The sequence below is a fragment of the Anser cygnoides genome, chromosome 3, assembly GCF_040182565.1.
Source record: "Anser cygnoides isolate HZ-2024a breed goose chromosome 3, Taihu_goose_T2T_genome, whole genome shotgun sequence".
In the NCBI taxonomy this organism is placed as follows: Eukaryota; Metazoa; Chordata; class Aves; order Anseriformes; family Anatidae; genus Anser; species Anser cygnoides.
In genome coordinates, this window is record NC_089875.1 from 23,023,981 (window position 1) to 23,048,494 (window position 24,514).

General features: G+C 37.8%; 1 protein-coding gene and 1 long non-coding RNA gene across 2 annotated transcripts in view; one reads left to right on the top strand and one right to left on the bottom strand.

Annotated features, from left to right (window-relative positions):
• IARS2 (isoleucyl-tRNA synthetase 2, mitochondrial) overlaps window positions 1–24,514 on the top strand; it is a 28,765-nt gene that overhangs the window by 3,772 nt on the left and 479 nt on the right. Inside the window, exons 8-22 of the mRNA XM_048057694.2 lie at window positions 55–170; window positions 1,166–1,335; window positions 2,278–2,368; window positions 2,583–2,734; window positions 3,697–3,857; window positions 10,511–10,613; window positions 11,221–11,317; window positions 16,891–16,999; window positions 18,032–18,134; window positions 19,078–19,203; window positions 20,658–20,789; window positions 21,432–21,538; window positions 22,467–22,612; window positions 22,776–22,966; window positions 24,328–24,472. Coding sequence (XP_047913651.2) covers window positions 55–170; window positions 1,166–1,335; window positions 2,278–2,368; window positions 2,583–2,734; window positions 3,697–3,857; window positions 10,511–10,613; window positions 11,221–11,317; window positions 16,891–16,999; window positions 18,032–18,134; window positions 19,078–19,203; window positions 20,658–20,789; window positions 21,432–21,538; window positions 22,467–22,612; window positions 22,776–22,966; window positions 24,328–24,472 — 1,949 coding nt within the window. The remainder of the gene's footprint in view (window positions 1–54; window positions 171–1,165; window positions 1,336–2,277; window positions 2,369–2,582; window positions 2,735–3,696; window positions 3,858–10,510; window positions 10,614–11,220; window positions 11,318–16,890; window positions 17,000–18,031; window positions 18,135–19,077; window positions 19,204–20,657; window positions 20,790–21,431; window positions 21,539–22,466; window positions 22,613–22,775; window positions 22,967–24,327; window positions 24,473–24,514) is intronic.
• Window positions 3,045–7,491, bottom strand: LOC136790350 (uncharacterized). The gene is made up of 4 exons (XR_010830116.1): window positions 7,235–7,491; window positions 6,053–6,245; window positions 4,059–4,151; window positions 3,045–3,316 (listed from the first exon to the last, which is right to left on the bottom strand). It is a non-coding gene; the product is annotated as an uncharacterized lncRNA (long non-coding RNA).

Here is a 24,514-nt window from a genome sequence, read left to right on the forward strand (position 1 = left end):
TTTTTGGTGTTCGTAATTATTTAGCATCATCATAAATATATATTTGCGTTGTAGATATTCAGTTGTGAAATGTGCAACTACTGGTGAATACTTCATTCTAGCTGCAGATAGAGTTGAATCTACAGCTGCTATTTTGGATACACAGTTTGAGGTTATTTCAACGTGCAAAGGTAGGTTTTAATATTGTTAATCTTAAGTTGCTTAGAAATCTTGTAGGTAACTGAAAACTGATTCCGTTTTGATGTTTTATTATGTTTGTTTATATTCTGAGAACATGCTTCTGTGAAACAATATGAAGTGTAGTCTGTCAGATTCAGTACTGGTGTGTTGAAATCTACGATGGAGAATTTCAGATACGAAGTACTTTTTAAAATCTGGATTCACACTTGGAAAATTTAAACATGGAATGGAAGTGTGTTTAGGCTCAAAATCTTCATTGCACTGACTGCAGTATGTCTGCCTTTCAGCCCTTGTCCATGAGAATAAGCAGCTAGTTACAAGTATGCTTACTGACTGCCTGATGGCTAAATTCTATGAAAACTATTGAAAAAAATACCTAGCGCAACATAACTGGTAGTGCTGTTAGCCATTGTTGCCGTTTAAGATTCTTAAGTTTCTTTTTGTTAAGAGGTGTCTTAAGCATTCTTCATAACTATGAAGACTACGCATCTGTCATCTGTACTAAGGAACTAAAGCCATTAAGTTTGTATCCTAACATACTGCACAGTAATACTTCTTAACAGGCAGACTTCTGATTCAGTGTTTTGAGTTGGGATTTAATATGTCATTTGTGAATTTTATTCATTTGCGTATGTCTGTGATGCAAAGCTGGAAATATGTGTATCTAGAGGAGGTGAGAAATCTGTTTCTATGACTTTTCATGTTATTCTGGTGTTTTGCCATGTCATTTTTGAGAACATTGTCTCAGGTAGAAGAAAAGCTTTTACTTCAAAGAGAAGAAAAGTTTGCAGAATTAAAAATGCAGATTACTTGAAAGCATTTGGATGGGGACCCACAAATAAGATAAAATAGTATTAAATGTGAAAGTATCAGCAAGCATATGCTGCTGATCAGTTGTTCCATTTCTGCTCTCTGATGAGACAAGCTGAATGCATGAATCATTTCTCTCTTCTCTCCTTTTTTCTATTTTTTTTATCCACACCAGGTGCAGATTTGGCAGATGGTTCCTGTGCTCATCCTACAATTCCTGGCAGAGTATCTCCCCTGTTACCTGCAAATCATGTGACAATGGCAAAAGGAACAGGATTAGTTCATACAGCCCCAGCTCATGGTATGGAAGACTACAGTGTAGCTTCTCACCATCAGCTACCCACGGTACTTTTTTCAGCTTTTGCTCTTGATTTCCTGTAACTGTTGATCACGTGCCCATAAAGCTATTGTCAAACTTCGTTTATAAAGCTTGAAGATGTTTAAAAGCATTCAGATAAGTGTATCACTAACAGCCTAAAGGAATGCAGGACTAAGCTTAAAGTGTATATCACAATAAAAGGATAAAGTTTTTCAGCCATCTGCTAATTAAAGATTCCAGGAAAATGGTAGAAGTTGATTTTTTTTGGTTTCTATGTGTTTGGTTTCTTTTGTGTGTGTTTGTTTTTATTTTAATGATATCACAGGCAACAATTCTGTCAGTACAAGCTGTACCTTGCAGACTAGTAAATTACCAGTTATGTAGGTATTACTATAATAATTACTAATAATTACTGTTATTTTTCAGTAAAGCTTGGGGTATTCTTGAATAAGAAAAAAATTACAATTAAGGGACTTAATTTCTTTTAATACATAGTATCCTTGTGTGCAAGTGATTTTTAAACATGCATGCTGTTTGGTTATGCATGATCAGTTTATGTTTGGTGGAAATGAAAATACAGGATGTTCTTCTCTTTTGCGTTTTCGAAGAGGTGGTTCTTGAGATGTTCTAAAACCTGTTTATTCTCTTATTTCTTGTTTTGTTTTTGTTGTTTAACTGTTAATTTGAAAAATCATTGAAATACTAACCAGGGATTTGCTGGAAAACAGTTGCGGATTTTTTGCAAACATCATGGTGCTTGTTTCTTCTCAGGTCAAAATCACTTGTCTGTCTGGTAAACTACTAAATTGCAGTTTGTTAGATTTGAAGTATACTTAAATATAACATAGTTTGCTTTTCATCAGAAAAGTAGCTACTTAGGATAGCACTTAACTTGCTTTTGAATACCAAAAATAGTAATTAATTGTCATGTAGTATTTTATTGATACGATTAGCATTTTTATTTTTAGGAGTGCCTTGTGGATGAAAGCGGATATTTTACTGAAGCTGCAGGTCCTGAACTTCAAAAGAAGAATGTACTCGAAGAAGGAAATGAAGCTGGTGAGTATTTGATGTTTATCCATTTGTTACTTTATTATCAGTTACATTCCTGCAGGTTCTTGAGGGTTCATATGAACATACATTCATATGTTTTGAATATGGATGAGACACAGGCACTTCATATTATGTGTCAATTGTGGAAAGAAATGAATCAACGGTAACAGGACCACTATGGTCAAATCTGACTTGTACCTTGACTCATTTTTTCTCTCAGTCATTAAGATGCTTCAAGCAGCTGGGAGTTTGTTGAAAGAGGAGAAATACGTGCACAGCTACCCGTATGACTGGAGAACTAAAAAACCAATGATTATTCGTGCCAGCAAGCAGTGGTTTGTAAACACAGCAAGTGTAAAAGCTACAGCACAGGTATGTTTTACATTTTTTTTGTGGAACATTTAAAGGCAGCTGATGTCACTTGGAATCAGGAAAAGTCTTGCTGTAGGTCACTCCAAAATGTGTTCTTCTAGAGTGTTTACAGACACTACCTAGTTTACAAGTGGCAGTTATTTGTAGAAATGATTAATGCTGTCATTTTATTTTTTGTCAGTATTGATACATTTCAGGATAAATAAAATGACTGAGATGTTTGTTCGTTGCATTTACAGGGGATGCATAAGATTCTTAAAGAACTACTGAATTTCTTTTCCCCCCAAAGAGTGTTTTTTTTAAACTCTCTTCTGATCTAATACCTTTTAAGCATAGTTTTTTTTTTTACTAGTAAAGTTACCTTTGTTATTATAGTAGCCTTGCATGGCCATACGTCTTCATTTGCTCCTCTGTTCGTTTGGTCATGGTCTTATTTCTAATTACTTAAAAGCACTTTCTTTTTTTTAAGTGAAATTATGTATATCAGCACAGAAAATTCTGACCAGCGCATTGGGCTGTCTTCAGGAACAGTGACTTTATTCTAATTAGGGCATTAGTCATTCATTCCATGTCTGTCATTGTCTAGAAAGAAAAAAAAAATGACAGTTACTCAATGTGATTGGGTGTGAGTGTCAAGATCTAATTTCAAAGACACAATGAGCTATTAAGCATCAGATAGAGATACTGAAGCCACTTCTAACTCACGTTAGGGTGTGTCTGTTAGAGAAACAGAGCTGGCAAAAAAATACTGGTTGCTCTCTGGGAACATGTACATAGAGTGTTCTAAGTATGTTACTGAAGAGCAATGTGTGGTGGAGTAAATTAAATATGACAGTTGCCTGAGAACGTATTATTCAATACTGGGAGTAGGACTGTAGGCATGTACCTTTTTTATTGATAGCACAAGCACCGTGTGTCTGAATGCTGAATCTTGTTCAACAACTCACCGTCTTACTTTATAGGAAGTGCTGAAAAAAGTGAAAATTGTTCCTACGTCTGCAGTGAACAGGATGCTAGAAATGCTGGATAGAAGGACGTTTTGGTGTATATCCCGGCAAAGATGTTGGGGTGTTCCAATTCCTGTTTTTTATCAGAAGAACACGGGAGAAAGCCTGATAAACAGGTATTTATCTAACTTTATGTATTGAAAAATGAAAGAAAGAGCACTGTGGTACTGCAGTTATAAAATATTACGAAACTTCTAAATATATAAGTATAAATATATGTTATTACTTGCAATTGTTTATACACACACCTAATTCAGCTAAAATAATCAAAAAATCATTACTGAATATGACTTTGTAAGTGATAGGAATCAACTTACTTAGGTACTTAAGTTATCTGAAGAGTCCTCTTGATAGTAATTGCCACTTTCATCTCCCATCTTCGAGCTAAGTGACATGGTATTAGTCACTGGCTTTTACATTTAAGCAAGGAATAAAATGCAAGTTATAGCTAGATTATAGATATAGATTATAGATGTAGATTATAACTGTAATCTTAGCACTATGAATTGAATAACATAGATATTTTGTCAAAATAACTTTTCAGCTCGTCAGCTATTGAAATTCAGTAACTCACACTGAGAAATCTGAAGAGGAATAACCAAGTCAGTTGCAAAATAAATAACTATACTTTGTTTCAAAGTAAAATGAGAGTGTTTTTGAAGAGACAGCCTCAATAAATGTGAGTGACCTTTGGCTGTGTGAGTTGGTAGGTAGGTCTAATGCTTCAGATGCTAGCATTATTCTGCCATCTTCTGGTTAAGTTAATAGTAGCCAGTTACTGAAAACACTGCATTTTGGGAATGCCAGGCAGTGTAATGTAGAAAAAATCCAGCTATGGAAACAAGAAACCTCAACCAAATACAATCCTTTTTGTCTCTTAAGGCATAATAGGGTGCTGCTTGTACCCATTTTGGGAGCAGAGGAGTATTCAACTGTGAATATTCATTAAGAGGTCATTGGAGTTCTACATTCTTTTTTTTTATTCCATAATTGTCTTGTGCCTTAATATATGCTAGTGTAACTCCACTGTATACATCTTAACCCCAGATTTTTTTTGTGGAAATTCATTACAGATAGTAAGATAACAGAACTTAAATTGTGTTCCAGAACATTTTTATTATTATTGTGTTGAATAAATATACTGCAAAGAGCCAAACTTGTTTTTCAGAGGCTGGATAGAGAATGTAAGTATAGTGAATAGTAAGGCTTGGGGTGTAGGAAGCAGAGAATGGACTTTAAGCAGTTAGTCCTAAGCTTCACCTGGCGTGATAGGGTGTGTTAGGTGCACAGATATGTACTTTGCCTCTCTCACAGCAGGCAATAACTGTGAGAAATGACTACTATAACTGTAGTCGTTTATGGTACTTGAGTAACGCTGAGGCACATCAGGAAATAAACGAATGGAGGCTCTGTGGGGTGTAAAATCATTTTACCTGCAAAAGTTGTTACTATATTTTAAAAGAAAGTATATGTTCACATCAAACGTTACGACTTCTGAGGAATATTTATTGTAGTCTATCTGCAGAGTAGGCTTGATGTGTTCCTTGTAATTGCTTAAAATTGCTAAATATGCGCTTTTGCAACATACTAAGAGTATAGTGAAATACACTTTAGCAGTTCTCAGTCAAACATGAAGGGCACCATGAAGCAATAACTCCCGCAGATGTTAGAGGTGTCCCCCAGTGGCTTTTAAAAAAGATATTTTCTGTAAGTGTTCGAGCTATGTGTGAGTATTGTTGGAGTTGTATATGTGCCTGTCAGAGCGTTTTGATGTGACAGACTTTGTGTGTAGGTACTGGGCTAGAGGTTGCATTTGTTGGTGACTGAACAGAGGGATGGTATGGCATGTTTGATGGGCATTGATCAAGGGGAAAAACAAAGAGACTTATCCAATATACTTGAAAAGTTTAGATTTATTTCATTCAACTGACAGCTTCTGGTGCTCATGTATAATCAGTACTCTGTAATTCTAAAATATTTTACAGTCAAGGTGAAATTTTCAAAGAAAAAGCGTAGAATACTTGTTAAATATGTAAAGTTAGCCACAGCAGATTTCTGCGGCCAGAGTAGGAAAAGCGCGCAGAATATTGGCCTACAGAAATGACAGGCAAATTTTGAAAGCAGTCTGTCAATTCATAGGTCATTTTCCTGGGCACCAGTTCTTACTGAAATACACAAATAAGCCTAAATATTTTGTTGCATTTCCATTATCATTTCTGAGAATAAGCTGCTAACATATTTCCAACACTTTAGAAGTTTCATATGTAAATTGTACAAACAAATATAATTAAAACAACAATAAATAACTTACAATTCAAAACACAAGCTGTTTTCTTATCTTGAATGCTGGATAAATATGCTTCCAGTAGCATCTGCTCCGCAGTCTTTGAGTGGCTATCAAAAGTAACAGCATCTCCACTGGAAGTCAGTGTAGTCCACATGGAGTTGCTGTTACATGTGAGAGCACCAGTGGTCTGCCTTGAGTCATCCTATCTATGTATCACCTGTAAAAAAAAAAAAAAAAAAAAAAAGACTTAAAAAAAATCCCTAAAATAAATTGCTGGATTTCCTTCTGTAAGTCAGACCATATTCATTTCTGCAGGAAACTTCTCTTTTAAAATGCAACTGCTGGTCTCTAACAGACAGGATTTTTGGTAACTGAAAAATATTCTTTCTAATGTGAAAGCTAAGAGCTAGATTTTAATATTACAAATAAGATTATATGCAACAGGTTTGATCTCCATACGAGTCTTCCCATTTGCTGCTGTGGCCCCATATAGCCCTTAAAGAGATTTGAGTGTATGATACTGTTGTCTGAAGTTATAAATTTAATTTTCTGCTGAAGGTTAGATTCATTACATATAGAGTGTACCTCATCACATTGCAAACAGGAATTAAAAAACAGTATAAAATAAAATAAAAAAAGCTATAAAAGCGGGAAAAGAATATTTTTTCATGATTGCAATTTGTGGTAAGAATTATGAAATATAAAGGCACAAGTCTGCAATTTTTCTGCACAAGGGGAGAAAAGGACTTTAAATAGAATAAATGTACAAATGAACGTGATGTTTGATAGCTTTCTTGAGGAAAATGTTCTGATTCTAGAAAATTGTGTAACTTATGAAAAAGGAGAGAAAGAGATCCGGAAGTAAAACTAGAGATCTGTATTTCCAGTAGTAGCTCAGACCAGGCAATAAATGAGAGATACATACTTTATTTTTATCTCGTGCATTAACTTATTTTAAAATTCGCTGTTCAGATATTTATAACAATAATACCAATTTTGCAGATAAGTATTACAAAGGTTATTCAAATGCCTGAGAACTCGTCCCCTTCTCTGTGACTCTAATTAGCAAGTAACTTAAATTTCTGATATATGAAAAAAAAATGGTTTTGATATATATCTACCTTGCAGTCTAATTTGCTTTTTAAAATATTAAAACATTTCAGTCACTCATAAGCAATAGCGACTTACCGTAACATAAATACTTACAGCTGAAGTATCAAGATTCGTATAAAAAAAGGAAGGTAACTTGTCTTCTTTACTGTCGTTGGAAAAGAGGTCGAGAGAACATCAGGAACTGTATTCTTCTCCTCCTGGCTATATCTTAATGCTGTCTAATTTCTGTTAACACATTAAATAAGTGTTCAGCATAATCAATATCAGACTTCAGAGTGATTGGCTGGTGTCGTGGTAGCGTGAATTGCCGTAGGGGTTTCGGTGTTAAAAACATAGCAAGTGACACGTAATGCAAGTTCTTCCAGATACGGTGTATGAATACAGGGCAAAGTTTTACAATGGTGTTTATTGCTAACTCTGTGAATTATCATGCTCACGTTGAAGCCCACAGATTATAAAGTGATGAGTAGTTATTTGAGGAAGGTGGTTTTCACTTGCACCTTGAATAAAAGTACTCTGCAAAAATCTTTCTCTTACAATATAGATATCTTCTATATAGTTATTTCCTTCTCTTGTGGTCATGGCTAATTGTATGGATCCTGGGAAAAATGAAAGTAATAGGGTGGGGCTTTTGTTTGTCTTGGATTTTTGAAAATGTAGGAGGAAAAGGTTTCATGAAATTATATCCTCGAAGTCTTAACTATCTTCTCTTTAAAATGTTTGATTGGATGATGGTTCATGTTTACTCATTTTCTGTAGGAAAACTGAACATAATGGAGAGAATGCACTGCCAAAGTATTTATTACTTGATTTGATAAAGTGATATAATTTTGGGAATATTGATCAATAATAAGTTGACCTAACAGTCATGGGCTCCTTATTTCTTGTAAGTGATTCATAACACAAATTGGACCTCTTAGTTGTCTGGGAACTTTAATCTATAGCAGAATCATACCTGCTAGTCACATCTGTGTCATGAAAATGTCTTGGAATAATTTCATAAATTAATACTATAAACTTTTGCATGACATAATGATACACTTGGTGAAAGGTAGTTCATATTATGTTTTGTAGAAATGGTGTATGTACAATGGTGGATAGTTGTAGTGTGGTGTTGGCTGCTACGCTTACGGTAAATGAAGACAGTTTTTTATAATGGTTTCCCAAGGGAGACTGACAGCGAGGTTTTACTTCCTTCTTGTTGTTCCCCCTGCGTCTGATGAGAAGAGCAGTTCATGCTTACTACGGGCAATATGGTTTGCACTACCATAGTGCTTCTGTCCCTGTGTTGCCCCCCCCACAATTAATTTCCTCAAATATTTGTGATAGACCATAATCTCCTCCACTGAAGAGAGATGTCTAGGGAAGCGGAATTAGAAAAAAAATGGTTATTTTCACTCTATATGAGAGTTAGGTAGTCAGTACTTAATTTAAATATAATCTTTTCCTCTCATTGCTGCAGGACAGTGAGCATTTCCTATGAGATCTGAAAGGATCTGATGCATGTTAAAAGTCCATGTATGTCTCTGTACCTATACATTTTATATATATTATATATTCTTTCAAATAAAGAACAGTCTTGATTAGAGATATTTTTTTAACAAATGCTGTCATACAGCTTATCTTGATCAAAGTGAAATGTTCACAGTGAAATGATCAAAGTGAAATGTTCACCCAGTAGAATATTGGATAGAATATACTAGCAATAATAGAATATACTAGCAATTGCAACTCCAAAACAGCCTTGCCAGCAGCAAACATTATTGCGTATTTCACAGTTCCCCTCCAAAAGACTTACAAAATTTTAATTCAGACACTACCAATGTAGATCACCAGCCTATATATGTTCTGAAGAACAGGCACTGTATAGAAATGTACTGAATTTTGTGACAGATCTTCTCATGCTAATGAATAACCGTCAGTCTTCCTTAAGACTCTGTTGTTAGTTAGTTTGCTTGCTTTGAAGCTGAAGGAGTCAGAGAGCTACCAAACTGAATGTAGATTTAGAGCAGCTTTGGCACATCTAGGCTTTTGCTCTCCAAAATGAACCAAAGGGGGGTTTCAGGGGTTATTTTCTTTGGAATCCCTCATTTGTCAGTACCCCCTGTTTTAAAAAAAAAAAAAAAAAAAAAAAAAAACACCTTCTGTGGAACTCTGGGTTAAATTAATAGTTGCAAGTCAGAAAACTGAATTGTAGAATATCCAGAGTCAGAAGGAATCCACAAGGCTCACTGAGTCCAACTCCTGGCTCTACACAGGACCACCCAAAAATCAGTTCGTATGTCTGAGTGGTGGTGCTTTGGACTGTAACTCCTTAAAGCTCAGAATATCTAACAAACTGATTTCTGCTGTCATAAAGCTGCCTTTTTTTTTTTTTTTTTTTCCTGAGAGCTCTCTGAATTTGGAGATTTAGCCAGAAGAAAGCAAGGGATAGTTATTGGCTAGCCTCGGGGAAATTTACTAGGGCTGGATTTGTTGTTTGCATTTATCTTTGAGAAGTAACACTTCACAACTGGAAGTATAGGCAAATAGGCCTCTGTGCAAATATTTCTGAAAGGAAAAGATACCAGTCAGAAATGGAGCTCCTAAATGTTGTTTTACCAAGATAAATGTTAGCAGATACATTACGAAGCCATAAATGGTGTCCCATAATCATTGAACTGGAAAGTGAATGAGATCCATTCAAGTCTGAAAGGGCAAGAATGGCACTGGTATGCCAGCTGGCTGTCATTTTGTGAGTGTTGCTGGTTAGTGTGCCTTCTCTCTATAAAATGTTCTGGGATGTTCTACTTGGATTTACTTTGAAAAGACTATGATAGATTAATACAAAACTGTTGCTCTGACATAGCCATTTTATGTTCACAATCAACAGTAAAATCATGTTTTCTTCTCACTGTCGTGCCTCATCTGGTGTTATTACATAATAACTTGTTTTACATCTTCTTGCAGAACATAGGTTTTCACGTTTAAACTGTGTGTAAGAGTCCACTAAATGCTGTAGTGATGTAGCTCAGCTTCTTATTAAAAAAAAATATGTATATTCAAGTCATATTCAAGCTGCTGGCATCTTTTCCAAGTGCCCAGTTACTGAGTATTTACAGAAAAAGCTGTTCAGATGCATCTGGGTTTCTCTATGTCCAGGCTTTTACATAACCCTGCAGCTGGTTTCTTGGAAGACCGAAGTTGGAAATCTTTTCTAATACAGGCAGAAAGTCTCTGGAGACTTGCCTGGATCAGAAGCTGGAAAACTCAGAGGTTTAAATAGCTTAATCTCTTTCTCAGTATATCTCACTGCGTTGGATCTGGGATACTTGTAGAAAGATATGGTTAAATCATCAATTCATAAATCCTTTTTTCTCTGCTAAACAGTGAAACAATCACAGATGTCATCAAAATAGTGGAGCAGCAAGGAACAGATGCATGGTGGACCCTTCCTATTGAACAACTATTATCAAAAGAGGCTGTAGCAAAGGTAATTTTTTTTACTTAAATACGGAAAGTGCTTGAGAGATGGTTCAGTGATGAGAATATAAAACCTTTGTATATTCTCATGATCCTTTTCAGTCCTCTGCCTTTATGAGAATGTATCCTGTGAAAGGAATATTCAGAAAATGATACCTAAATGTGACAAGAATCCGATTTGTGCCATTAATTCTGGGCTGAGATCTCCAACCTCCTCCTGTTAGGTCAGGAGGAAAATAACATCCTACTTAACTAAATTATGAGTGCAAGTATATATTGAGTCTTTGTAATTAAAATAAATCTAAATTTGTATTTAGTTCTTCCTATCTTTATATTGTTCCTTTTACATTTGTGTTCGTAAGCTAACAAACTGCAGTGTTACTCTGCCATCTCTTTTCTTTTTTTGTAATTTTTTCTTGTTCTGTTTGGGTTTTTCATCAGTAATTATCTGCGAACAATTGTGAAAAATTATCTGAATTATTTTTTCCTCACAAAGTTGGTAGCAGAACCTATACAAAACTGGTCTAGAAATGAAATATATTTTATTTCTAGCTTTGAAAAACACTGATGATATGGAGTATTCTATTTGCATTTTTTAATAATTGTTTTTCCAATAGGCTGGTGGTGGTCACGATGTTTTGGATTATGTCAAGGGACAGGATGTCCTAGACATCTGGTTCGATAGTGGAACTTCCTGGGCTCATGTTTTGGAAGGTACAGTATTAGTATGTTGATCTTTCTTTTATAATACTTGGAGAACAAAATATAATTATTTTACATGATGCTGTTGGTATCAGCAAAACTGAGTCAGATTATGCCAGCAACAAACTGGTTGTGACTTCTTGTAAAGCTGCTTTTGCTCGTAAAGATTATGGTTTAATATTAGCAAGCTCATATACAGTATAGTTGAAGTTGAGATTTTTATAATACGCTATTCTGACCTTGCCATGTGGCATACAATGAAACTCCTCATGAGAACATATTTGTTCTATAGAAATTTCATGGCACAAATAGCCAAGTTATTTCACTGCTAGTTGGTAACTTTTAAATTATTTTTTCAGTAATAAATTTCAGTTTGTGCTAGAGGATTCTGTTTGAAGCAGAACAAAATTGAGATCAACAGCTGAATCTAAGAAGGTTTAATCATTTTAACATGGATATACAAGAGTACTTCTTCATTTCCGATTACTTTCAGTAACTAAATCAATATCTTGTTGCTTAAAATATTTTATTTGCTGTATGTTATTTATAGTTCCAACAACCAGTAGTTGCTACTCAGCAGGTCTGCTACAAGTGAAAAACATTATTATAGAAAAATTGGTAGCGATTTTGCATTCAGCTCAGGTAATATATACGATATAGCACGTATCGATCTATCTGTCTATCTAGAACACTCTGTTTGCCTGGAGAATAGTCCAAAGTCAGGAGTCCTTTCTAAAGGAGGAGTCTGGTCCCATGCATAAAGTCTGTTGGACTTTAAACCCTCAGTACACAATTGTGTGATAACAATCTTGTTGAATTATAAAACACGTTAGTACCAGGGGTTTTATTTCTTAGCAACATGATCAGGCAACAGTACCATCAGCAAACATTTATTTTCTGGAAGACCTTTACATACATTAAGGTTCATGATCTTTTTTTTTTTTTTTTTAAAAAAAAGTTTCTGGTTTGGTTTTTGAAAGAAGTTAGGAAGTAGTGGTATTTTATGTGCACAGTTGCATCCTTGCATTCCTTGATGGCTTAACACCTCAGGATGCAAAAAGTATCTGTAATCCTATATAAAAGAAGGACATTGTGTTTAATAAGCAATAGCAGAATCAAGACCCTTGATTAATTTGTATAATGCTCCCATATGGATTCTATAATGTCTAATAAATGTCTTTCACGATACCAGATATCTTCCTTCACTATACCATTAAAAGTGCCTCTTCTCTATCTACTCATGTATTTTCATGAAACTGGCTGGGACTTGATGTGTATGAGGCTTCTTATTTTGCTGTCTGACATGACTGCAGTAGCCCAGCTATGGGAAGGACTAACGAGCAGTATGATTTCGTAAGCCTCTTTATCTTCAGAAATGCCACAAAAAGTTGAGTTACCTTTTGTTCTGTGTAGTTGAGGCTCCCAGACACTGCCAGAAGTGGAAGTACAGAGCCAGAGATTCATATAAAATAATAGATTAAATTTAACCTTTATGATGAATGCAATTTGCGAGAGAATTTGTTGAATTAATAGTTTTTTATTCTCAATATACTCCAGATTTTAAAAGTTTTTTCAGAACTTCTTCCTATGTAAGTAAAAATAATTGGCAAGGCTTGCAAACTGACCAACTGGCGGGATTCCTTTCCGAAATACTTCCTGGGGGGAGGAGATGAAATCGATGGAGAAATCCAAAATTCTGTAGTGATTGTCACAACAGGAAGAAGAACTTCCTCTGGTTTAAACTCATGAAAGCACGCTGGCATTTGGGAGCTGGCATGCTACCTGTGAAGTGCTGCCTATTAATTTTGTAGTAAGAGATCAGCGATAACAGCAGTTACTGCGTGCCTGGTGAGGACAGCGTCATGCATGGCAGTGGTTCTTTTAAAGGGTTGCAGCACATGAGTTGATTTCAGGACAACCTGAAGATATAATAGATGACTAAAACTGTGTGACTAATGTGTTGTTGTGCTGTACTGTGAACTCAAGTTATTGAAAATTAGAAATCCACAATTTTTCTGCCAGTAACCAATAAACAACGTTACGATTTTCCTGCCAGTTCCAGTCTCACAAGAACAAGTAGTTTGCTGTCAGCTCCGTGACTTGGGGAACTTGGGTCTGAGCTTGCACAGGACTCGAACTACCTGTCTGAGCAAAACACTAATGAAATGAGATGTAGCAGTTTTAAAATTCATCCCTTTAGCTGTTGGTCACACAGATTGCTTTCAAAAAATAGGGCAGGCTGGAAAGGGAGAGGGGAAGAGAGAGCGGAGAGACTCTGCAATATAAAGTTTTTGAATGGATTAAAGGAATTGCTCGGTGACAGCAGCCTCAACGGCCTAAATCATAGGCCGCATGGGTACGGTAGTATTTCTCAGACTTGCCATGCAGCATTTCCTATCACAGATAGTGCATAATTCCAATGGAAATGACCTCAAGTTGCTCTTTTTGCACTAAATTATAGTTATCTTTCTTCTTGCAGAGTAGTGTTATCGAGGGCACCACTTCCAGCTAACTGACAAATTGACCAAAGTTGAGATTACTGTGCCATTCTGCACTGGCACCGTGACAGTGAGGTGTGACCTGCACTCTGAGATCAAAGATTTAGTTACTGTAGTCACGAGCCTAAAAATGGACAACTATAACTAGAGCGTGTGTAAATTACGTAATAAACAGCTTACACCACTGAGAACACAACTGTAAAATTCTTTAAGAAAAGATCTCTGCTGCTTAAAGTTTTCTGGGGATACTTTTTTCTTCATTAATGCTCTGTTTGCATAACACTATTTTCACTGAACAGTTTATTGTTGTGCGATCTACTCCCATTTATTTTTGCTACACATGCTTCAGATATTGTTTGAAAGAAACCATTTCCACATTCTGTCATGCAACGTTAAAATTTTAGTGTGAATGCTTCGTTTATGAATAAATTCCTTTTCACGGTACCGCTGCTGTGAGATAAGTGTTACTGGTGCTAATACACTGCGTACAAAAAGGTTTGGTAAAGGCAAAATTTGGTTCTAAAGCACTTACTAATTTGAAATGCCCTGTTCTGTGGTATCAGAGACTTTTTGTTTGTTTGTCCAGCTTTTTGATAGTGCTTATTTCAGTAGCTGTCTTTGGAGTATCTCTCAGAGAATTCTTTCCTGTCTTTAAATTATCTTACAGATCTTATAATTTTCCTCATGGGCAGAGTACCAAGTGTATTACAAACTTGAGATTACTATTTTTTCAATGGTAATTTTCGTATAAAAAAATGCCCACTGAACTGTATTGGTGTGTAATCTTCTGTCGGCAAAAGTTGTGCAGCTTTTTACCCCTAGTTTTGAGTTGCAGTGATGGTGGTTCTCAGCATAACTTTTTCCCTATCTTATTGACTAATATTTAACCAAATGAATGTGACTATTTTACAACTTACCTATCTATGTGTTTAAACTTTTGTGCTGACTGAGAGACTTGAATTTATCTTAGCTGATTCATTCCTGGCATTAAAATACAATACGTTTAATCTAAAAGTCAAAGTCTGTAAGATCAAAGATACAGAATCTTGAAATCCAAACCAGAAGGATCATAAATTGTAATTCTCTTTAATGACCTATGTACTACAATTCAGTGTAAGATAAACAACGGAAGTCTCTTCTGGCTTGTTGAACATATTTCTCCATTTAGAAAGAAATGTGCGCTGCTCTAAGTAATTTATATATAACCATTGTAACTTTAACAAAACTGAGGAAGAGGAGCTACCAGTATGCTTGAAAGGCAGTCTTTGTATATGCAAATGCTATGTTTGTGTTTTACAGAGATCAAATGTTCAGGCCCCCATTAAACATGCAAGTTACATTAGCCAGCTTGACAGACATTCTCGTTCCTGTCAAAAAAGACCAATACAATTTGCTGTTTGTAATCAGTTGTTTGTTTAAATTCTTCTCTTCTGTACATCTTAACTTGTCATTGCTCTGAAAATGTCACTTCTCTAAGAACAGTGTGTAGGAAACTAGCTATTTCTTATTTACAGCAACTTTTTGATTACAACAAATGTGTTGCTGCTGTTTTGTTACAGATTTTACACTATAATTTTCTTCCTAGCCACAAGTATTCTTTTTTTAAAATCTTGTTCTCACAGGTAATTTTGCAGTCTGTTAATACAAAGACCGATCCTTACTTCTTCTGCTTCTAAAACCCAAATTCTTTGTAGATTTTCTTGAAGAAATAAACAAACGCGTTAAAAACCATTACATCCACCCACGCATTTTTCCTGTACTAGCTGTAACTGCATGGCCTTGACCTTTGTAATGTTGAACTTCCTTTTATTGCAGGATGGATCTAAATATCGAAACTTCCATTAAGTTAAACAAATAAATCAAGTGTGTCAGCAGCAGAAAGAAGCATTGTCTTAGGGGTCCTAGGCAGAGGACAAAAGGAACTATAAGATAAAAACTGATAAAAGATTAAAAAGAAATAATTTTTATCTGAATATCTGGAAAATTACACCAACATCTTTTAGAATCCTGCATTATTCCACTACAGTGTTACACACTTGTAGGCTCTGTGACTTGGACGTTCTGCTGTGCTCTGCGTTATTCTGTTCTCACTCTGCTGGTGACCTGGCCAGGACTGGGATTGTTTAAGACTAGGAGGGACTAGTTGAGTCAACAAATCTTGCACCCTTTCATACAGTGACTGAATTCCACCAGGAAAGCCGTAAAAGCTTTGCTGCCCTCTTTCAGCCCTGTGGGAAAGCTGGTTTTGCTCTTCTGCTTTAAATGTGCAATGCTTTAAATGTGCAACTAATACTTAACTAATACTTGCTCCTTTTCCTTTTTTTTTCCAATGACAACAGTATTCATTAGCTAGAGTTGTCCCTCTTTGTGTGCAGTTATAGAGAGTAATATTTCCACTCGGCCTTCACATGGATAAGTTAAACAAGCCAGGCTCCTCCAGACTGCCCTCTCACACAACACAACAGGCTTTCTGTTTCCTATGTTGTCTGAACACTTTCCTGAAATTTTTTAACCTTCCTGGAACACCAGTGACCAGAAATGTAAATTCTGCCACAGGTGAGCTGCGGTCACAGAGAAAGCTTCCTGGTCTCCTCTGAAAATACCTGACACAGGCTAGTGAGTCACGTTACATCTGTGACTTGTATCCTGAGTAATTCCCAACTGATGAAGTTTCAGTTTGTAGCATAGATTTTTATTAATTCTGAAGTATGTGATCTTTTCTTAGATCCTTCAGTTTGATTAGGAGTATTTGGAAAGTAATTTGAGTGAAGCATTCTGAGTGTGATAGCTTCTGCTTTCATAACTTTTTATTCTGTTCACAGGAAAGCAAGCTTACTTGTTAAATTCTGGAGTTCAGCCAGTGTTGAATTTTAACAAACTTTGTAATACTAATGAATCACTGGTATCATGTTCGAGTAACCATACACCATTTATAACAGTAAATCTAATTTAAATCTACTGGATTTAAAGAGCAGAATAAGTTTTAGTAATCACTTGCAAATAATTTCTTTTAAGTATTTAATTGTTCAGAGTTACAGGCGATTGATATCTGAAACAAACACTCTCACAAATCTCTTATTTTTAAAGGTACAGAACAAAGAGCAGATACATACCTTGAAGGAAAAGACCAACTGGGAGGTTGGTTTCAGTCCTCGCTATTAACTAGTGTGGCAACAAGGAAAAAAGCACCGTTTAAGTAAGTGTATGGATTGCAAACATGTCACTAGTTCATTTATTAAATATTTGGCTTGTGATAGTGTGGACAGTAGTGTAGAAAGAAGAAAAATGAAACCGTTACCATGTATCTGACTTTTTTAATGTTCATTATGAAGTTTCTTGTGGGTTAGATTGTAATGGATTTATTGTTTAAAAAATTTGTGTCTTAATAGATGTTTTCTTAGTCATTCAGATTATATCCTATTACTTAATCAAATACAGGTCTTACAGGTCTGTTCTTTAGCTGTCTCTCGCTTAATAATCGAAGGGATTATTATGGGAGATACAGTATGAAAATCACTTATGACCATTGGCAGGTGTGATAGGACTAGAGGGAATGGCCTCAAGTTGCGCCAGGGGAGGTTCAGGTTGGAAATGAGGAGACATTTCTTCTCAGAAAGAGCAGTCAGGCATTGGGACGGGTTGCCCGGGGAGGTGGTGGAGTCACCGTCCCTGGGGGTGTTCAAGGAAAGGTTGGATGTGGTGCTTAGGGACATGGTTTAGTGGGTGATGCTGGTGATAGGGGGATGGTTGGACCAGATGATCTTGGAGGTCTTTTCCAACCTGAATGACTCTATGAATGTTAGGCTATAAGGCATTCAGAATTACCATGTGCATGTCTTATAACTGTGACATACTGCCTGTCCCCTTGAAGACAAAAAACATAGAGGAGGATAGTATGAGTCAATTTGCAGGGAGGCAGTGCAATTTTAAGAAATACATTGGCTTAAATAGTAAACAATACTTTAGTTTTTAATACATGTGAAACACGTGCCCTGGATATCTGTTAACAATGTATTGGTCACATGGTAAAATGAAATGGGGAAAAGGAAGATATAAGTGCTACTTAGATGGTATATTCCTGGTTGGTTGAACTCTACAGATGAAGCCTCAGGTTTACCAAAGTAGAAGATTTCTTTGTGTTTTCACTTACACATATCCTCATTGGAAATGTATTTTTAACATAGATTTTTTGGTGAGATTTTTTTCTTCTCTAAAATCTTTCCTTCAGGACTCTGGTAGTTCATGGATTTACTCTTGGTGAGAAAGGTGAAAAGATGTCCAAATCCATTGGCAATGTGGTTGACCCTGATGTGGTAGTCAACGGAGGTGAAGTAAGTCAAACTCTTGTGTTTCTTAGAATTACTTGTTAGAATTTTTTCACCGCCAGATTCTGCAGCTGTCTCGTGGCATGTATTTCTCTATACAGCTGTCTTGCAGCAGAACTCTAGAAAGCTTTCCCAAAGAGTTTGGCTACATTGCAATTCTGTTTGGCTGGAGTGAAAACTTTGGGTTGTTTTATGTCGGCTGTAAGTGCTTAAAAATTGTTCTATGCTAAGGAAAAATAATTATTTAAAAGATGTAGATAGTTCCTTTTTTATTTGAGAACTTTGTTGCTGAAGTGATGGGGAGGTGGGATTTAAAAAAATGTAAGCATTGCTTTCAAATCAATTGGCACTTGCAAGCTGGGCTTAGCAATGCAGCAGTCAGAACAGGGGCTGCATCCCAGCAGCCTGCCTGCTCTCAGCCTGGGCTGGTTATGGATTCAGGGAACTTGATTTCATTCAGGGGTCAGGGAATTTATTCATGTGAATTTATTCCTTCCCCAAACCTGCTGTTGCTCCTTCTGAGGCTTCAAAAGTTTATTTATCTGATTCAGTAAAACAGCTAATAGTTTCTATTCTTTCAAGAAGAGAAGCCATTTCCAGAGTTGAAAACAGTATGAAGCAAAAAATATATAATCTTCAGATATTAACGTTGATGTTTTAATGTCAAGTATTCAGAGGATTCAAGGCAATATATAAGATGAATTTATCTTAACTTACCTGAGTTCCAGCATTGCTCATACACAAACTGCTGTGAGCACATGCAATAGTCCTGGGTTAAGAGTAAGCCTTGCTAAAAGAGGAGTGAAGGCCTCCAAACACATTGGCCTTCTGGGCACTGTTGCAGATACATTCACAGCACTGACAACGTGGAATTGCAGTGTTCGCCATGCTGCATGACCCTCTCACAAACACACCAGTTTTTCTAGTGTGCCTTTCTATCTCTGCTTAGGATCACACCAAGGATCCCCCCTATGGTGCTGATGTTCTCCGCTGGTGGGTAGCGGAATCCAATGTTTTTACCGAGGTGCTTATTGGGCCGGTGGTGCTTAATGCTGCAAGAGATGATATTAACAAGGTAAGAACCTGTGGTGGTTTTACTCGGGTGGGCGGCCGAGCTCCACCACAACCGCTCTCTCACTCCCCTTCCTCAAAGAGGAACGGGAAGAAAATACAATGAAAAGGGCTCAAGGGTTGAGATAAGGATGAGGAGATTGCACAGTAATTATCGTGATGGGCAAAACAGATCAGCATAGGGAGATAGTAAGATTTATTACCTATTACTAACAAGCTAGAGAAGTGAGAAAGGAAAGAAACCAAAAGCACCTTCCCGCCCATCCACCCTCTTCCACCTCCTCCCCCCGAGTGGTGCAGGGGAATGGGGGAATGGGGGTTATGGTCAGTCTATAGCGCTGCTTCTCCGCCGCTCCTTCTCGGTCACCCTTGTCCCCTGTGCTGTGGGGTCCCTCCCACGGGATGCAGTCCTTGGTGAACTGATCTGATGTGGGCTGCCCACAGGCAGCAGCTCTTCAAGAACTGCTCCAGACAGGGGCCCGTACCATGGGGTCCATCCCTCAGGAGCAAACTGCTCCAACCTGGATCCCCCACGGGCAGCAGCTCCTGCCAGGTCACCTGCTCCTGCGTGGTCTCCTCTCCACGGGCTACAGGTCTGGCCCGGAATCTGCTCCGGCAGGGGTCTTCCACAGGCCGCAGCCTCCGTCGGTGCAGGTCCACCTGCTCCACCGTGGTCTCCTCCACGGGCTGCAGCGTGGAACCCTGCTCCACCGTGGTACTCCATGGGCTGCGGGGGGACAGCCTGCTTCACCATGGTCCTCACCACAGGCCGCAGGGGACTTCTGCTCCGGCACCTGGAGCACCTCTCCCCCTCCTTCTTCACTGACCTTGGTGCCTGCAAGGCTGTTCCTCACTCCTCTCACTCTCCCAGCTGCTGTGTGGCGCAGCGTTTTTTCCCCTGTCTTAAATATGCTCTCACAGAGGTGCAAACAACATCGCTTATTGGCTCAGCTCTGGTCAGCAGAGGGGCCCTTACCTAACTTGGGGCAGCTTCTAGATCCTTCTCACAGAAGCCACCCCTACGGCCCCCTGCTACCAAAACCTTGCCATGTAAACCCACTACGGAACCAAACATGCTAATATTCTTCATCCTGAGAACGAGTCCTCTTCATATTTCGTGTCAGATGAGTAGAATGCATTGCAAAGGTTTACAATGTTTAGACTAAAAATGACTTTTCCAAACTCATTTAAGTAGGTGCTACTGCTCTTTACATCTGTGGATCAAACAGTGAAGTGTGCTAATGAAAAGACTGCTTTTTGCAGCATGCCTAGGTAACATCTAGTCTTCACAATTTCTGTAGGTCCTTTTGGCATATGTTCTTCATGGTATTTTGTAATTATTCAACCAATCAATTTGAAAAACAACCAAATTTAGTTAATTCATGATAGGATATCATCATTTTGTGTTTTATTTAATGTGCAAACCATCAATATTTAGTTTGTCTTGTCTGCTCCTAGCTTCGGAATACACTACGTTTCATGCTGGGAAATATGGCTGACTTCAATCCAGAAACTGATGCCATCCCGCCTTCAGAGATGTACATAGTAGATCAATACATGCTACATTTATTGCAAGACTACGGCAGCAAGGTATGGGTAAATTTTATTTAGATGAATACGTGTATGTGCAGTGCTTTTGACTGGGTATAGACTCTAAGGAACATGCTTTAAGTGTATGAGTAAAGAGTATGCATCCAGTAAGCAAACTGTGATCACTAAGGTTTCTTTAATGCAATGTGTACTTCTTTTAGCACACATCAATTTCGGAGAGGAAGGCTTTGTTTTTAACATTCTCAACTTGTTTTTGACATCAACTTGTTTTTCCCATGTACCCCCACCCAAGACCTGAAATTAGAAATCTTTAGAAATAGTTAGGAGCTAAACAAACAAAACCAAAAACTTAATCTTAAAACTTAATCTTTAAAACTTAAAACTTACCTGCTGTATTCCAGAATATAGTAATTTATGTCATTTGGAACCATTCTGCTGAATGGGAAAGTATGGACATAATGTTTGGGGTTGCCCTGCCTCAAATTTGAATAGAAATGATTTATTTTTTCTAACTAATTAATTGAATTAACACTTTTCCCCTCCTACAACCTTAAAAAAAAAAATAAATCTCCCAGACTTCCCTTCACTCATCACAGCTTCACCAAGTTCATCAGGGCTAGTCATTGTATGCTTTGTGATAAAAATCAGCACCCTGTTCTCTCTTTTTTCTCCCTCTCCCAGGTTACAGAAGCATACAAAGAATATGACTATAGCAAAGTTGTTCGATTATTGCAAGCATTCTGTTCCAGAAACTTGTCTAACTTTTATTTCAGCATAATCAAAGACAGGTAAGTTCATTACTGCTGCCTGAAAGTCATGGAAAAGGGGGGAAAAACACCAAATTAATCATTTTGAGATGGAGGTAGTAACACTTCAAGCAAATGTTGAGTGAATCCAGCTACCTCTGGGAACATTTAACAGTTCTGTGTTGTCCTGTAGCACACTAACGTCCACAAGTGAAAGCTTAGCTGCTGTTGGCTTGTCATCTCTGTGTTTCTACATTCTGTCCACTAGGGGTACTGAGTCATTTTGAAAGGTAATCAAGCATTGTACACGTTTAAAACTACCTTTTAAGGATAGATTCTTGAAATTGTATTTCTACCTAGAAATGTGTATATCTATGTTATTCGTGAGTTTACAGGAAAGGGTTTTTTTTAGCATTTACCTAGGCAATTTGATGTCTTTTTACTGATCTTAAAAACTGTTGAAAAATCCTAAGGATGTGACCTTAAGCACAGATTTAGTGTGATAGCCTTATAAGTTTTGAAAGGGCTTTATCATAGGGCAAGGATGTTGGGGGTTATACTGATCAGATCACACTGATCTGTGATTACCAGAATGCACCTAAAGGAGCAGGAAAGCCTTAGTACTAAATTTTATAGATAAACTAGAACAAAGGGCTAACAGACCTACAAGCTCACCTCCCATTGAAACAGAAAAGATTATTTTCTATACAAGTGAAGTAAATTAACATGCCATGTACAAAGTCTTCTTTCCTATGACAAGAGTATTTGCATGTGCAGTCACGTTTTGTACCTGTATCACTGTTTGTCTAGAAAATTGGAAATTAGGAAAAGCTTCCCTTAGGCAAGCTAGGGCAGACTACTATACTTTAAGGGTGCAAAATACTACATTCCATTTAAAGAACGGTTCTTGAGTAACAACAATAACATGGAAATACTAAGATACTTAGCAGGTTTTATCTCTGTCTTGCAGGCTCTACTGTGAAGAAGAAAAAGATCCTAAACGTCGTTCGTGTCAAACTGTGCTAGCGGAGGCTTTAGACATAGTAGTTCGATCCTTTGCACCAATTCTTCCTCACTTGGCTGAGGAGGTTTTCCAACACATCCCTTACAAGAAAGGTAAAGAATTATAGTTTCTAAGGACTTCTTCTAACATACTATTTAATTGCATAGGTGAAAAGAATGCAAATACAGAGATAAGCCATTCTTTTTCATTCTTTTCATAAACACTGGAATAGAAAAACACTAAATTAAAAATTCCTTTGTTTGCTTTGCTCTCAAGACTCAGAGGGTGTGTTTCGCACTGGCTGGATTAATGCAAGCTCAGGGTGGAAGAAACCTGGGATTGAGGAAGCAATAGAAGGTGCATGTGCAATGAGAGACTCTTTCCTTGGGTCCATCTCTGGCAAGAATGCTTTGGAATATGAAGTCGTCATTGTAATTGAGCCGGGATTGCTATTTGAATTAATGGAGGTAAATTTGCAACTTAGAATTAGTTGTCTGTGCAAAAAATGTTAATTTCTGTAAACTTTCTTCTTCAGTCTGTGGCTTTGTACTCACCATAAAAAATTGCAGAATCACAGCATAGTCGAGGTTGGGACTGCTGGAGATTGTATAGCCCAGCCCCTCTGCTCGAGCAGGGTCACCTAGAGCAGGTTGCCCAAGGACCCTGTCCATCTGGGTTTTGAATGCTTCCAAGGACAGAGACTCACATCTTCTTTACACCCTCCTGTCAGATAGTTACATACATCAAGATCTCCTTGAGGCATCTCTTCCAGGCTGAGTCCCAGCTCTCTCAGCCTCTCTTCACATGTGAGATACTCCCTCCAGTCCCTTCATCATCTTTGTGGCACTTTGTTGGACTCGCTCCGTAAGGTCACGTCTCTCTTTTATGGGGTAGGTCAGAACTGGACCCAGCACTGCAGATGTCTTGCCGGGGCTGAGCAGAGAGGAAGTCTCAGACCACTTCCCTTGACCTGCTGGCAGTACTGGCTGTTGTTGGTCTGTGTTGCGAGAGCACGTTGCTGGCTCAGGGTCAGCTTGTCCATGGGGATGCTTTCTCTGCCAAGCTGACTGTTGCTGTGTGCTGGTGCTTGGGGTTATTCCTCCCCCAGGGCCACACGTGGCATTTCCCTTCACTGAACTTCAGGACGTTTCTGCTAGCTCATTTCTCTATCCTGATGTATTCCCTCTGTTAGTGCAGCCATCTGGTGTGTCTGACACTCCTCTGAGCTTTCTGTCATCTGCGTGCTGAGGGCGTGCTCTGCCCCAGCACCTAGTTATTATTGAACATGTTGCACTGTGCTGTACACCACACTGACCTGGGCAACGCGGCTCGAAAAATACCTGTTCTAGTGCTGCTGGCAGTGATCTTCCAAAGTAATCTGCTTTCTTGTTGTGAGGGTCGAAGTAACCTGAACACATTTGAACAGGGAACATTGAATGCTGCCATTCACGTGTGTAAGGGGCTGGGGGGGAGGTCTGCTTCCTGGCCAGAGCAAGTAAATTAGACTATTGGTTCAAATCTTCCATGCTGATGAGGAGCCGCCTTCGTTATTCTTAGCATTTATTTTAAAGAATGGAGCATCTTAGAGCTTGCAGCGGCAGACCTCAATTTTGATGCTGGTTTTAAACAATACGTTCTATATGCATATATTTATACAGATGCACATGGGTGTATAAAACTTGTGCTCTCTTCCTGACAAGGCTGTGACAACTATTGCAATCACATACATCATAATAATTGTGGTTTATTTTGCTTTAACCTTTGGTAGCAGGAGGATGCTGGGGAGCAAACACAGGTTGCAAGTCTGAAAATTAACTCTCTTCCACAGGCATTGCAGGCTGAAGAATCTTCTAGTGTTTCACAGCTCAATGAAATAATGATGGCTTCCCAAACAACCCTGCTGAGTGAGCTACCTAAAGAAATACCTACAGATGCAAACATTATCAAAGGGACCTTTCTGATTAACTTGGAAGGTAAGAGAACTATTCCGGGTACGCTTCTCTGCACTATCTGGC